General features: G+C 37.0%; 2 protein-coding genes across 2 annotated transcripts; both read right to left on the bottom strand.

Annotated features, from left to right (window-relative positions):
- Positions 1–4,616: 4,616 nt before the first annotated feature.
- On the bottom strand, positions 4,617–9,643 carry LOC133516299 (ras-related protein Rab-18A). Its single transcript, XM_061849152.1, has 5 exons — positions 9,320–9,643; positions 8,614–8,781; positions 8,259–8,400; positions 5,446–5,568; positions 4,617–4,880 (listed from the first exon to the last, which is right to left on the bottom strand). The coding sequence occupies exons 1-5, from the start codon at positions 9,379–9,381 to the stop codon at positions 4,767–4,769; spliced, it is 609 nt and encodes a 202-aa protein (XP_061705136.1). The 5' UTR covers positions 9,382–9,643; the 3' UTR covers positions 4,617–4,766.
- A 5,335-nt stretch (positions 9,644–14,978) lies between these two features.
- On the bottom strand, positions 14,979–15,908 carry LOC133516658 (uncharacterized). The gene has a single exon (XM_061849677.1). It carries the CDS (start codon positions 15,906–15,908, stop codon positions 14,979–14,981), a length of 930 nt encoding a protein of 309 aa, XP_061705661.1.
- Between the last annotated feature and the right edge of the window lie 553 nt (positions 15,909–16,461).

Consider the following 16,461-nt stretch of genomic DNA (forward strand, 5'->3'; position numbering starts at 1 on the left):
TCATGTTTAAAAAAAATCTGAGCAGTTTTTGCATTTGGATTAATTTATCAAGATTGGCTTTGCTATAGAGACGTAGTTGTAGATTGGAATAGAAGTTTAAACGTAAATGTATGTTATATTGCTTTAATAAAAAAAAAATATATCATAGCTAAAAGAGGGAAACGGTTTTCTAACATATTTCCTGCGTGCAGTCGCCGCAGAAAGTTTCGGTACGGTTCGTGGCATTCTTTTAGAAAATTTAGGTGCATATAGATTACTAAGAGCCAGCGATGCTTGCTATAATCTTGTCTACAAAAATTCAGGGCACAAATTTGCAGGAACACATTATATATCTTCTGTTGATATTTTAGTCAAGGTATTCGATGTAGCAAAATGATGTTTTAGTGGATTAAATTGCCAAATCCTATAGAGATAAAACACTACAGAGTGAAGCTCTGATGGCCCTTCTTCTGCCGACGAAGATGGAGGTGGTTCTACTTTTACCATTCAGGGGATGACCGACTAACTGTGGGCGTTTGGAAACGGGAAAGGGAGTATTTTCTCTTTTCTTCCCATTTTGTAGGCGTTGGCAAAGAGAATTTGAAATGGAGGTGGATTGTCAAACAAAATTTTGTTGACACAAAACACCTGTCTGTTAAAATTGCTGCTATATCTTTCGACACATGATAAAAATTTGTAGAACGCCATTTGATTTTCCTTTCCTTGATGATCTTTTTGATCCTTATTCGTTTACTAATATAATTGTTAAAGACCTAAAGTGGCGCCATCTAATAGATTAAAGGCCAAATGTTTGACAGCATCGTTTCGAGCGATGGCACCATAACGTTCCAAAAGTTTTAATCATGTGTCCAAAGATGGCAGTAAATTTACGTGTCTACAAAGTTTTCTTAGTTAATAATTAATGAAAATTCCTTTTCCGTGCGGGCTTTTTAAATTCTAATAGGTATACGAAAAAGTATCTATAAAAAATTAAGAGCAATTAATATTATTTAGAGGTCGCTATAAATGAAACAATACTGCTATACAAAATAGTATGAAAATAAATTGACCCATCAATAATTCTGCTTTGAAAATGTCTTTAAGGGCTCTTTATTCATTTTATTTGTTATTTATAAGTATGCTAAAAAAGATGGCGATCGTTTTTTTTTGTTTTAGGTAACTTTGCATTTTTTTATTTGTATGAGGATATTGCAAATCACAAAATCATAGCGACCACCTAATCATTCGCAAATGAGTTCAAATTTGGCACATAGATTACTGTTCTATAAAGGGAGCCATGTGAAGATAAAACCCTTTCAACTTTTTTCTACATACAAAGTTGGACCATCCTATTCGATAATTATGTTTTTTTGTCAATTTAGTTTTTATAAATTCTTCTAAACAGCGGAGCCTTACATTTATTCAGTTTTAAGGGCTCCTCTACACGATGGCTCAGCGTAGGCCAATCTAAGGGACGCAGCTATGCGGTGAAATGAGATAGCAATATCACTTGCTCCCTCTAACGCAGTGGTTCCTAACCTTGTTAGTTCTGCCACCCCTATGACTAACTAGGGAACCCGATTTTACCCCTACTCCCAATAAATATCAATATTCTTTCTTACAGGTCTAATTTCTGTTATATTTAATTGAGCTTATTACCTCCGTAAAATACCAGATTTACCCCTACGGGGGTAATTACCCCCAAGTTAGGAACCGCTGCTCTAACGCATAAATGCGCCTCTAGGACTTGCCGACGCTGGGCCATCGTGTAGAGGAGCCATAAGCTATGCTCGCGAGGTCTACAGCTCACAGAGCTACTAGTCTTAGTAGTAATGGAATAAATTCGTGATTCTCAGTAGCAATACCTAATTTAAAAATTCCCAATTCTAATACAAAAAATATGGTACACCTTTAAATAGAAATACCCAACTGATAAAGTGATTTAAAAGAAACAGTGTTATGGTTTATGATAAATCCATACGTCTCTTAAATTATATCACGGTTATATCTACTAAGCGCGACATGTCTCGTAGCTCGTAGGGCCTCCATTTTCAAGCAGAGTGCCGAGTTCCGTTTGCGAAGGAAATGCTACTTGATGACAAAACCGGTTGAGGTTAGTCTTGCATTAGCTCTGATTAATGTGTAAGCTACTAGGACTGTGCTCTCGGAAAATTTTGCGCAAGTATCTTCCAACACACGTTGCATACGTTGCCTAAGTCTAAACTTGCGCGTAAATCGTTACGGCTACCATAAAGCGGTTATTGTTCTACCTCTTCATTTGAGACTTTTTGCTAAGGACACAGCAATATTTTTCTGTCCTTCACAACAAAAAGTATCTGGGCTTTAACCGCGAAAATAGAAGTTCGTTAATTGCAGGCAGTTTTCTCTGTCACTCTAATTACGTCTTATTTATTTATTTATTTAAACTTTATCGCTCAAAAGAAAACTTATCGTACAAAAGGCGGACTTAATGCCAAAAGGCATTCTCTACCAGTCAACCTTCAGGTAAAGCAGAGAGATTGCGGGCGGTGCAAGAAGTGAGAGTAAGTCTTAGTGAGAGTACAAGATAAAGATCCCACAATTTGCGAATTTCGGTTTTCGCGCTAGGCCCCTGGCGAACTATAATATACTTACAAGGTGGGCAAAAAATATGTGCATTCCCGTTGCCAGGGAGGTTTTGGGATTATACTGAGCAACTTTTACTGTGAGACCAACCCCGAAATCGCGAAAAAAAATTTTACTCTCCCATAGAAAATGGGCCGGCTAAAATTTATTAAACAACCAGAAAAAAAATCGCTATTTCGGGGTTGGTCTCACAGTAAAAGTTGCTCAGTATAAAAACGAAGTTATAAAGCTAATAATTTAAACCGGAAAAAGTCACACGAAAGGGCGTAGCTGTTAAAATAGGGAACATGCGATCATGATAATTATGTATATTTTATAACTAAAAAAAACTAAGCTTTAACTAAAAAAAGCTAAAGAGAGACCATTGCGACATTAATACCTATAGGTATTAATAATTTATATATTTTTACAATAATCAATAATAATCATCGAATAAAGTTGCGTAATACGGAACGATTTTTGAAACACCAATCAGACCTTCTGATAACGATATGACAACTATAGAACAAATTTAAAGATAAGTCATTTTAGCGCCTCTACGCCATCTGGCGGTATGTGGTTAAAGTAACTGGTACAAGGGAATTATGATGATGAGTATATTACTATTAATTTTTAATTAATTACACTATCTATACAAAAAATATTGCCCTACAAATATTAAATAAATAAGAGATACCCTAAAAATGTCCCTTGCACTACTTAGTTATTTCACATATTTGGTCAGATAGCGTTGTAGCGCTTATGATGACATTGATGACTGAATACTCTTATATATGCAAGTTACCCCATGATTTGAAGTAGGTAACAATTCATTCAATGTTACAATGTAATTTGACGACCGGTCTGGCCTAGTGGGTAGTGACCCTGCCTATGAAGCTGATCGTCCCGGTTTCAAATCCTGGTAAGAGCATATATTTGTGTGATGAACACGGATATTTGTTTCTGAGTCATGGGTGTTTTCTATGTATTTAAGTATTTATAATTATATTTTATATATATCGTTGTCTAGGTACCTACAAGACAAGCCTTATTGAGCTTACTGTGGGACTTAGTCAATTTGTGTAATAATGTCCTATAATATTTATTTATTTATTCATTAACGCATTACAAGCCTGAATTAGCTATGAATCGTTTGTCTTTATTTGTACGAAAGGGATAAAACATAATTTAAGTAAATCAGGCTCGTATGTTTTATGAATAAGGAGGTAGGTGTGAAGGGGTATAAGTGTGAAGACAGACACATTTTCGCATTTATAAGTAGGGATTTGCATAAGTACCTAGACCTACATATACTAATTGGTTATGGGTATAAATCCAATAAGGGTAAAATAAGCTCTTGTCTAAATGCCAGAGACACCGTAATAATTATGTGCAGTAGGTAATTACGGCTCTAGCTCTTCGTGTATTTATCATGATGTACATCACAAGCGGTGGTGTTCAACCTTTATGAGTATAATAACATAAATTAAATTGTCCAATACAAAGTGGCATTTCGCTGTCAAAAGTTGATTTTGTTAGTTGGAGAGAATTCTGTACGTTTTTGGGGTCGTCCATTAATTACATCACACGTTTAGGCCTCTGCCTAAACCCTCTTAACCCTCCTTCTTGACCCACACCAAGTTGTGACATGTTATAAGACTTTGTGACGTCACTGTAACTTCACCTGTAAGCGAACATTGTATTGTTTTTTTGTTGCAGTTAAATAATAGGTTTTTGCAATGATAAATCGCTTTTATTCATGAAATTTTTATTCCTAATCGGTTTCATATCATACAATTTATAAAATATTGATTTTATTCAAAACAATTTTTAATAAATATTAGCACTTCATTCGTCACACTAGGGGAGGGGGTGCCAAATGTTACCAGGTGTGACAAGGAGGAGGGGAGGAGTAAAAAAAATATGAAATTCGTGTGACGTTATGTATGGATTATCCCTAATTATTAATTACTTATTTTGCGGGTGCAGTCACTCGTACGACTCGTAGAACTCTAATAATAAGTATAGGCATATGTGATAAAATCCATATTTAATCCCATTACAGCAAAATAAATATACATAAAAAACCTTTGTGAGCTAAAAGTGACCTTTTGTAAAAAACATTTCATTTTATTTATTAAATATTACTAAGTTTAATATACAGGATGTTGCTGAAACAGTGTTCAGATGGTACACGTGTAGTCATAGCAAGAGGACTCCTGCTGCCGTCGCTCGTCACTGCCTACGCGGATGTTTGAAGAGGGACTGGACTCCCAGAGGCCTGGTGTCTCGATTATCTACAAAACATGGCATAATGGAATTGTCACTCAACTCAAATCCAGAAATAATGAAATCCAGAATGTACACATACAAACCTCTGAGAGAGATCTGCTAACTCCATATGTTTAAAACGCGAGATGTTCTACGGCCTATTTGTGATGTGAAGATGACAGCTGTCACCATATCCAAGCCATTTTAAAAATATTATAATTGAAATTCTTACTAGTGACATTACAACAAAATTATGTACATGATCATATCAATTTCACTTGGTTCGAAATGACTACCTAGAGGTCCATGTCCATAGCTCGTCTTAATAACATTGACAACTCGTGACATGCCCAGAATGTTGGATTCAAAGCAAAGTCCAAATGTCGTGACCAGACAGGTCGCCAATGATACAAGTGTCATCACGCTTTACAACATTTCATTATAAAATGCTGTAGTAATTAACAATAGTAATGGACAATGAATATTGTCCATTACTATTGTTAATTACTACATATTGTATGAGAATTCATAATTACGAGCTGTCACAAAGCAATGTGGAACTACGTTATTGTCACAAAATTAGACACTTACCTTTTGTACTAGCTCCTCGAATGCCAAATTGATACCTTCCTGGGTCTTGGCACTGCTCTCAATGAAAAGCATTCTATGCTTTTGTGCAAACTCCTGCCCAGCTTCCCTGGTCACTTGCCGAGCCTAAATGATGAAAAATACAAGATAAGACTTTAGAAAATAAACGAAAAGTTATTGTGTGATTTAACAAATTAAAATAATTTTATTTCATGAGTAACTATCGCAGTAACCAAAAACAATATTATAATAGGATAATAAAAAATAAAGTTTATGTAAATTTAAAAGTTCTATTTTGGAATAGAAAAAATTGTTCTTGAATACTAGACTATAGGTAACATTTTTCCATGTGGATAATTTCTCAGATATGGAAACTTTCTGTTGGTATATTAGTTTCTGGTCCAATAAGCATTATAAACAAATAAGTAATTTAACTGCGTATGACAGCTGCAGCAGCTTAGTATGCAAACAATTAATATTTAAATATAACATTTACAGATGAATAATATACTAACGATTGCAAATTGTACTCTTTTATTCTTATTGCAAACCAAATTATGTATAATATTAATGAGATGTAAGTAAAACGAATGCCTTTGACCTGATGCGAGCCAGATCTAACTCAAACTCCTATGAATATGCGAGGCAGCGGTCAGCAAACGGACTGGATGAAACATCATAACAACTAAAGCAACAAACAACCAAAGTATTAGGTCCCAACCCGGCTGGTCCCCGTGGGACGTCAGACCGACACCCTCCAACCAAGGAAACAGACTTAACAACACCCCAGGCACACATTACAAATAGTAAACAACCATCACAGAATAAAACAAACAACAAGAAAGTCGATTTTAAACCTAATGAACTGAAAATCTGTACTTATAATGTAAGATCATTATCTTCGCCAGAACGGCTACTACAATTAACCTATGCCCTTAACAAAATTAAATTTGACATATTGGGTCTCAGTGAAGTACGGAAACTAGGTTGCTAAATCGAAGAATACCAAGAATACATACTTTGCTACAAACGAGAGACGAAAGGGCTCCATGGAGTGGGTTTCCTTATCAAAAAGATCTTACAAAATATTGTTAGTTATAGTGGAATATCAGAACATGTCGCGGTTCTAAAACTCGAAGAGGTCCCTATAACAATAATACAGACGTATGCCACTACTGAATCAGCAAACGAAGATGAGGTTAATAAATTTTATAGTGACTAAGAAGAGCTCATGAAAATCAAGATAAAATAGTAATAGTCCTGGGTAGGGTTGCCATCCGTCCGGGTTTCCCCGGATTTGTCCTAGTTTAGAGGGCATCCGGGGAGCGTCCGGGGGGGGGGGTTCCTTTGTAGTCCGGGTTTAAAAATTAAAAGGCTTAGGCCGCCCGCGACACACGTACAACCCGTTTAAAAAAACCTGTTGATATGTCCAGGTTCTGGACTCTAAAATCCGGGGTTTTCACGCGTCTTGTCCTGGTTTCCAAATTTTAGAGATGCAACCCTAGTCATGGGGGACTTCAATGCGAAGATCGGCCAACCCAAAAAACATGAAAACCTAGTAATGGGTAGATGGGTAAAAGAGGTGAAAGACTCGTCCAATATACTTGTGAACAAAAACTGTCCGTAATGAACACTTACTTCAAGAAGAAACCTAACTGCAAGTGGATGTGGATATCTCCTAAGCAAAAAATTAGAAACGAAATAGATTTTATAATGTGCAACAAACCCAAAAATATAAAAAAATGTAGAAGTACTGAACAAGTTCTCATATCCATCTGACCACAGATTAGTGAGACGTGCCTTCACAATGAATTGTCCTAAATTAAATAGAAAAAACTTTACTTCTGTACCCAAAGCACCTGAAACAGACAAACAAAAATCTACGTACATAGAAAAGTTAAGAGAAATTCTGGGCACAAAAAGAAATATTGAAAGGGGATTTCCACCTAAAACTAAAGAAAACTGTAATTGATACGCATTTTGCCCAGCTTTACTTATCCTGCCTAGCCAAACATGGACAAAACCAACAAAATAAAACATAAAATTGCAGTTTTTCGGCACTCGACGGAAAGAAGTCTATTACATTTAAGGAAAATACACAAAGTAAAAAACAAAGATATAAGAAAGAGAACCAAACTCACAGATTCTCTTCAGCATGCACTGAGACTCAAATGGAAATGGGCAGGCCACATTGCTAGACTTAATGATAAAAGTTGGACATTCATAAAATCACAGGTGCAAGCTGGATGGAGTCAGCCAAAGACCGAGAAAAATGGTATGGGTCGGAGGAGGCTTTTACTCAAACAGGGTCCATATAAAACTATCATTCATGTCAAATAATATACATGTGTACACTTCTCGACACCCCTGAGCTCACACCAGTGTTGCTCCCGGTTGTCTTCACAACTGCAGTTTCAGGGGCCAATCTAGTGGGCGGCAAGCCGCCTGCCTCGATAACTAGTCAAAACATTGTTATGGCAGGTGTCCGACTTCTTTGCAATAACCCAGTCCTTGTTCACCAAAACATCAATCCATAGACTGCTATACTATTCACTTTTTTTACAATAGTCCCAATGCCTGCTGCAACCGGTTCATGGGTGTCTATTGTTGCATCTGTGAACCGGTTCCAGCAGGCGATCTACATGACATTAAAGACCTTGACCTTGGAGAGCCAAGGGGTCTCTATGTGTTGGATCTATATCCACACGCAAGCCTATCAAACGACCGAAATCTATAAGGCCCGTGAAATCCAAGGAGATACAATATAATAATAAAAAGTCAAATACTTATAAACAGAAAGGTAAAAGCAACCTTACCTTATCAATCTTGTTGCCAACAACTAAACAAACTATGTTTTTCTTGGTAGAGTACACCTGCAATTCCTCCACCCACTCCTTTAGTTTAGCTAGCGTCTTTGGCTCTGATACATCATACACTAATATAGCACCATGTGCTTCCCTGCAACAAAGCAATATTATTAATTTTGTATTTGTGGAAAAATAATGATAATTTATCCAGCCTTAGCTTAGGCTATGTGAGAAAATACAAGAGTGTAAAAATTGTTTCAAATTTGCTCAAACTCCAGATTTCAATGGCTCATTTGAGAATAGTTCCACAGTTCATCAACCTTTGCAGTAGAAAATGTACATAATAGAAGAAGTAAATATATACCTGTAGAAACTTGAAGTCAGTGTCCTATAACGTTCCTGGCCAGCTGTGTCCCATATGCCTAACTTCACCTTAACTCCATTCACTTCCATAATCTTGCACTTGTAGTCCACACCAATTGTGGCTGGGAATGATGCATTGTAGTCACCAGTTGTAAATGCCAAGATGATACTGTTGATAGAATAGAATAGAATAGATTTTATAAATAGTAGTCATTGTTTATCCTTTGAATAAAAATTAACATGACGAAGGATGGGTGATGAAATGGTTACTGAGTTTATTTTAAATAGAAGAGATGCTAAATTATCTAAAGGCAAAAACATTATAAGGGTTAACACATTCACTGCTAATATTTTTGTTGTTGATCCCAGAGTTTTCCCACTTTGTGGAGGAAATCGATTACGAATTGAGAACCCGCTGGGCACATACTTGATATTTAATGTGTTAGTATAATATATACTGAACACATCAAACTGCTTTTAACAATTTCAAAGGTTATATACTTATAGGTACCAGAATGTATAATAACTCATAAACCCTAGTAGATTTTTTGATACATTCTTTTAGTTTAGAATAAAATTAAGTACTGATGAAATAATTCTTCACATTCTTAAATAACGTTGCGATTCGATAATGAGTCATGGCAACCTTGCCCTAGCAATACGCACTCCTTTGTTATTAATACAATTAACATACTGATAAAACTCACCTAGATTTGCCTACACCACTCTCTCCGATAACTAAAATCTTTAACGCAGTCACGTAATCCATCTTCAATTAGATCGAATGAAAGGTTTTGAATCCAAAAAGACCAATTTTGTTTTTGTTCCGGAAAGTAAGTATTAAAGATACAATAATTCAATACTGCGGGTTATTAATATAAGCAAGGCACTTATACGAGATGCTAGCACTAAAACGAAGAAAAATAATGCGTGATATCGTAGTAAACTTTGTGAGAAATTAACTATTCTACGACGTACATTGCATTAAAAATATTGCTAAGCTTTGCCACTGACATTTGACAACTATATGTTGACGTAAGACACGTTTAGATAATGCAACGTTACATTCTCATATCAATTCTCATTTTCCTTAGTTCTGCCGGCTATAATACCAGAGGCAGCACCAAAGAGCATGTGATCACTACGTGGGCAGCACTTGGGCAGCACTAACACAAATCGTAAACCATAGAGTAAGTTATATATCGTTTTGTAAGCCCTTTTTGTCAGTAGAAAAAATATATCGTTTTGCAAGCCCTTTTTGTCAGCAAAATAGCAGCAAATTTAAACAATGTGACGCGAAGGGTTGTCGTCCCAAAGAAAATTTTAATTTTACGCCTTCTATGTTACGTGAACGGACGTTCACGAGGGTTCATTATACATTACCGTTTATCACTTTACGATTTATTGCCTGGGACACAATGACCGACTAAATAAGCGCCTGGCCCGCGGTATATCTAAGTTGAAAATTTTAAGACTATACGTGGACGATTGCTTCTCCATACAAATATATTTACACAATTTAATGTCCATAGCGAAAAACAATCCAAACAAATTATTAAAAGTTTCCAACTCTTTAATAATAAAAAAATCTTAAAAATCAAACGAACCCTTCGTTTCATAGTAATAGTTAATAAACAATTAATTTTATAAAAATATTTTCCATAATGCCAATTTCCAGAGATGAAAATGGGGACTACGTTTGTATGGAGAACCGATCGTCCCCTTTCCTCTTATTGTCATCCGCAAACATTAAACACTTGGCCTTGCAGACGATTGTGTACACTATCGGTATGAAATGTCCAATGTAAAGTAAACCCTAAATGATTCAACAATTAAAGTCCGTGACTGTACTTTGTTACTGAGCAAAGTATTGCATGGCTGATTTAATGCAGTTCAATCACTTATGTTTTACTAGAATAAAATGGATTTATCCATCAAATAGGTATTAAATAGTTTATAAAAATAAACTTAATAATAATAAAAAAGGCTACAAATAAACTTAAAGTAAATAAAAAACGTCTCCCAAGTCGCTGCCGATGGGCAGTGTGCCCAGAAGGCTGGCCGCATTCCCACGTTGGATGGCAATGGCAAATCATTTGAGCAAAATACTGGCTAGCCCTCTGGTCACCTGTGGCATCTATAAGGTGCGACGCTAGGTCCTTGTAGAGCCCCTTGGCCCCCACGGCCCCAGCGTTTCGACCCCAAACGCCTCGAAAATGTAGCTACTGACGAGGGTGGCGTATTTTCGGCGTATTAATAGGTATTCATGCATGAATATTCATTAGGTAATTTTGTAAATATCTACCCTGTAGGGTGAGACGATCTAGTTCATGGTAGTTACAAGACTTGAGATGAGAGTTCTACTATAAAAAAGAATTAAGAGCAATTCCTAGCTGAGCAACTTTTCAAATCTCGAATTTTTGAAGCTATGTTTCTGTCGCGCTGCGGTGGGCGGGAGCGAGAGCTATCTAAGTTTAGTGTGAGTGCGCGCACACAGATGCGAGACGCGAGCCGAGTGTTCGCTCATTGCGCGCCGTTCCGTTGACATTGCCGGCGAGCCAGCCGGAATTCAACCTGCGCTGCCCGACGCAAGTTGTTTTTGATGTTATCACATAATATTGTTTTAAATTATTATATTATACTGTATCTATTAATTACTATTTAAATAAAGACTGCAAAAAAGAATGATGTCCTTGCTTCGGTCGTCGTACCTATCCGTGACAATAAGTTGGGTGTGATCATGGTGTGTTGTGAAATTTTGTAAGTAGGTATGGTTAACCTACAATCTAAATAGTAGTAGTAGTACGATGGGGCTAAACTTATGCCGTCTTATTGAAGAACGTATCGCAATGACAATCTGGGTAAGGTATGTTGGGATAATGCCGGACAATTTTGGAACCAATTGAGAGAACTCGCGATTTTTTTTTCTAGGTCGTGTCAGATTCTTGAAGTACGGAGCAAATCGTTAAATAATAACCGTATATTCGGCCTGAATTTTGGTAATATAAAGGTTTTAGTTTTGTACATGTGTAAAGATGAGACATACTCTTTTTAGGGTAACGAGTGTTTTGCCATCAAGGGATAACATCGGAATAAAAGTTGCTTTTAATGGAAAGAAAATAAGGTATCACAAAGAAATAGGTCCGGTGTTTAGCCTTCTCCTACGTATATAAATTGCAGCAAACAATACAAACTTAAAAGTTGTCATCGAATGTTCTATTTTTCGTATTTTTTATCCGATCTTAACCCTGATACAAAAATTTGGTAAAATTGTGACTCTCAAACTTTGATACTTATGTCATAAGGCAATTTGATAAGTAAACAATATGCTAACAATTTCGATTTTGACGGTAAAATATTGCAATTATATATATAGTTGATATACAATCTTTTTTTGGATAAAATGTAAGGATCGTATGCAAAGAGTAAAGTCAATATATAGGAAAAGAGAGCCCTCTTGAAGCATTTTAAGGAAACTAATTTCGAAGTGCTATCTCTATTCTGTATCCGAAACTAACTATATATGTGTGCGTTCACATCTACATATGCATCCGTATGTGTAGGTACTTTCGTACTACATAATCTGTGACTTGTGTCTCAGTCTAACCTAGAACTCTTTCATGTGCTCATAAATGATTTGCCTGGTTCTCAACTGAGCGTTTCTTCTTTGACCTTAACATCCAACTGGACTTGAATTCAAGATATTCCGGAGATAAAGTAAGGACAGGTATAGTAATATACACTATAACAGGGATAATTCCTGGTAATTTCGTCTCGCTCTCTAGCTCCGTAAACAATTTGCTCCAGATATTCTTTAAAATAAACACATGAGTAATGATGTCGTTATTAGGTTTTTACTAGTACCACAGATCATATAATACTAGTACTAGTACTAATGAATTTCAGGCATAGGGTGTATGTCTTGTCTACACACGTACTTCCATAGATGCACTCTATCTCGTCTTACTTCGCGAATCAAATTGCACAAACCTTTCAGAGTATTCTATTTGAATATGACTCGTGTTTAATGCTTGCTCCGACTTTACTATGCTCTGCACTTTAAAATGAATAGAGGAATAATAAGTTCATATCAATCATATCCGTTTAATTTTTTTGGATAGTAAACAACAGTTGCTAGGTAACAACATTATAAATAAAGATGAGTCTTGCTCTTGATATACGAGATATATGCAACCTTCTTTCATGCCTTTAAATTTTATCAATCTTATAGTGATATCTGGTGATGTAGTTTGCATAATCGGAAGTCAGCTTTACGCAAAAGTATGTTATCGGATCCCATTGATAGAAGTCGCCGCCATCTTTACTAATGTTAACTACATTTCTAAGTGTCGCCCCCCCCTGATCGTATGTTACTATTACTTAATTCCTTTTTGAACGTTGAAAACAAAATTTAAATTTTGAAACTTTTAGGTCCTGTATTTTTAATCATTTCCATATAGTATTTAAATATTCATTTTATTGCGAAAAATTGCTTCTTTGCTATCTATTTTAGTAGATTTTGTTATAAAATTCAACATGTATAATCATCCCTATACAATACAAATATTCTTTATAACACACCTCAATAAAATAAAACAGAAACATAAGCACAGGTAAACAACATGCGGTCTAATCGCTAAAAAACAATCTCCAGGCAACCTTTGGGTTGCGGAAATTAAAAAATTACATTGTCAGTAAGTAAGTGTACAGTCAGCGTCAAATACTTTGTAGCAGGCAAAATGGCCAAATAGTTCGGTACACCATTCTAAATATATGGTGTACCGAACTATTTGGCTACTTTGGTTGCTACAAAGTATTTGACGCTGACTGTACATACACATACAACTGGATGGTACTGGATAAAAATAATGGTACGAAAGTGTGATCAAGAAAATAATAAATGTGATAATTAAGTAGGTCAGTTGGTAAATTGAAGAAAATTTAAAGTTTGACAATCACTGCTGTTTTAAATAGGTAAAGATCGGATTGTTTCTTTCCGATCTTTACCTGGATGGGTCACGATCGGATATCGGTCTACAGCAGTGCTAGGTCTGTTAACACAATTACAAAAACAAACACAGTTTCATCACAATACGCAAAATAAATTACAGGGCGAATTCAAATTCGCGAAATTTACCTTGCTCTCTGTGATTGCGCATAGCACAAGCCCGACTCCCTGAGCAACGCGGGGACACTGGCAGTCGAGGCGCAATGAAATGGCGTCTTACACAATGTTGCCAACATTCAAAAATAAAGCCAAATTAGGGAGAAATGAATGTCCTACGTTCTTCACCCGCATCCGGTATTTAGTATTTACCCAACATACCTTAATCGTTGAACCGCCGCATTTCAAAATGGCCCTTATTTTGATATCGGCTAGCCGTAATGTAATACGGCGGATTCTACAATACGACTGCGATACTTATAAGTATATAAATCCCCTCGTCAATGTAATTGCATTAAATTTGCCATCTAGTGGCAAACATCAAAGCAGTTATCTTTTACTTGTGACGCACAAGTGTGAGCAATGTAAAATACTAAGTATATTTCTTAAAAAAATTGCCTTGTTTATTGTGATTATACGTAGTAAAAGAACATGTGATTATTAAATTATAATACGAAAAGTGGTCAAATCGCAAAATGCTGTCGTTTTATTTAAAATAATGAAATAATTAGACCAGTTACGAAAGTACCGGGAAATCCTGGTTCTTTAATACAGTACCGGTTCTGCAATCCCTAATAAGGATGTTATTCCCATCACTATTTCTTCTGTGTACGTATATTTAGAAACTGTCTCCGCCTCCAATTCGTGCGATAAGGACAACTGCAGCCAGGACTGAAATTCACATGCAAAAAACTCAAAAATCGAGGTTTCGCTCTCGACTGTTTCCTCCTCCAAAACGCAATCAATCTTTATGAAATTTTGGAAACTGCAAGAGGAAGAAATAGTCTATGCCGCTATGTTTTGATTTTTTTGATATTTTTTGTCATATTTGTATACTGTGCCTTTTTTTACAGCCAATTCAATTGAGCCGTTTTTGCGATTTTCGAGGCGCTGTATCTTTCTTCAAAATAAAATAATCCAAAAAGCAAAACATAGCGGCACAGATATTGATGATGATCTTATTTGAAAAAATCACTGCTCTAGGTTAAAAATCCAGGGAGGAATCAGTCGAGAGCGTTTGTATGGAAAAATTGCAACTAGGAATTCCTCTTAAGATGATTAAGATTTTCATACTGAAATATAGGAGCCTTGAAATAAAACAAGTAGTCACGGAGTAACGGTATATTCGGAATGACACATCCCATGACAGCAGATTATTTCTACCCGCTTATATAAACATCTAAAATATAGATATACCTACACTACACCTCCACCGGTTTGTAGCTGTTCAAACACAACTGATGAAGATCACCCTCCAGCTCAGAATCCTCTGACTGGCCGCCATCCGTAGCCTTCCCGTTCACCGTAGTTTGCAGGCTATACACGCCTGAACGGCCTCTTCCTCTGCCAGTCGCCCCCGCTCGTTCTGGACAGGCTCGCTTAAGGTGGCCTTTATTGCCGCATAAGCGACATACGAAATTCTTGAATCTGCACTCGTTGCTGGCGTGCTCGCTCGCCCCGCACACGTTACAAAGCGCTGCGCCACTCGGCCGCCGAGCTGTTGCTGCGCTCGCGCCTCTGCGTCGACCCTGCTGCGCGTGCGCTGCTCGTGCTACCAGGGAGTGTACCTCGCCCGTGCCCTCTGCCCGGCCCCGAGCCTCGCTTGGTCCCGCCTGGTCCACAGCCGCCGCGTCTCGCTCCGCTCCCTCTAAAGCACACGCTAGACGCACGGCACGCTCGTATTTCAATCCGTCCTCTGCGAATAACCGTTGCCTAATGACGTCACTTTTTAACCCACACACCAACTGATCACGTAAATTTTCTTCAAGGCCCGAAGCAAAATCACAATGTTTAGCAAGTTTTTTTAATTCCGCGATGTACTGTGTTATGCTCTCGTCCTTATTCTGCCGCCGTTGACGGAAACGGTATCTTTCCGCCATGAAGGAGCGCTTTGGTTGCAAGTGCTTACGTAACACCTCTGTGACTTGTTCGTAGGACATTTCTGCCGGCTTCTTCGGACTAACCAGATTACTCAACAAATCGTATGTTTCCTCGCCCATCACTGCAATTAACGTGGGCAACCACAAATCCTCAGCAATGGTATTCACCTTGAAGTACATCTCTAACCTCTCGACGTATAGCGACCAATTGCCCGACGCCGCGCAAAACTCGCCAATCTTGCCAATCGTCATGTTTGTGTGCCTTCTCCAACAACAATAAATCCCAAATCCTCGTTTGCCAGATGAAATATAGGAGCCTTGAAATAAAACAAGTAGTCACGGAGTAACGGTATATTCGGAATGACACATCCCATGACAGCAGATTATTTCTACCCGCTTATATAAACATCTAAAATATAGATATACCTACACTACACATACATGAAGGAACGACTTGACAGAGAGAGAGAGAGAGAGAGAGAGAGAGAGAGAGAGAAGTTGAGAATAGTTACTCTTCATTTAGATCTGGACTGTATCATATACCGTAGGTACCAAGAAAATATCAAGCAAAAATTCATTTCTCAGCTACCTACGTATTTTACAAAGTTTTCAAAGCAGGTCGTTTCGAGTGGAGGAGAAAATAAAGTTTCTATTGCTTTTGAATAAATAAAACGTTTCAACCACAGATACAGTATACAGCAGACGGTTATAAAAGTTATAAATTTATCAATGAAAATAGTTATTGTAGAGCTCAAAGAATAAGTCTTGGTCTTGCTCCGTTGGGAACTTTGAAGTTGTTTATTTT

This window comes from Cydia pomonella, chromosome 3, assembly GCF_033807575.1.
Source record: "Cydia pomonella isolate Wapato2018A chromosome 3, ilCydPomo1, whole genome shotgun sequence".
Classification (NCBI taxonomy): Eukaryota; Metazoa; Arthropoda; class Insecta; order Lepidoptera; family Tortricidae; genus Cydia; species Cydia pomonella.

Bases quoted from the DNA above. Each gene is read 5' to 3' on its own strand.
- LOC133516299 (XM_061849152.1), bottom strand. From the start codon at position 9,381: ATGGATTACGTGACTGCGTTAAAGATTTTAGTTATCGGAGAGAGTGGT. The intron at 8,782-9,319 runs GTGAGTTTTATC...TTCTATCAACAG, and splicing joins AGTGGTGTAGGCAAATCTAG to TATCATCTTGGCATTTACAA. The intron at 4,881-5,445 runs GTAAGTGTCTAA...CATGTTTTGTAG, and splicing joins TCGAGGAGCTAGTACAAAAG to ATAATCGAGACACCAGGCCT.
- LOC133516658 (XM_061849677.1), bottom strand. From the start codon at position 15,908: ATGACGATTGGCAAGATTGGCGAGTTTTGCGCGGCGTCGGGCAATTGG.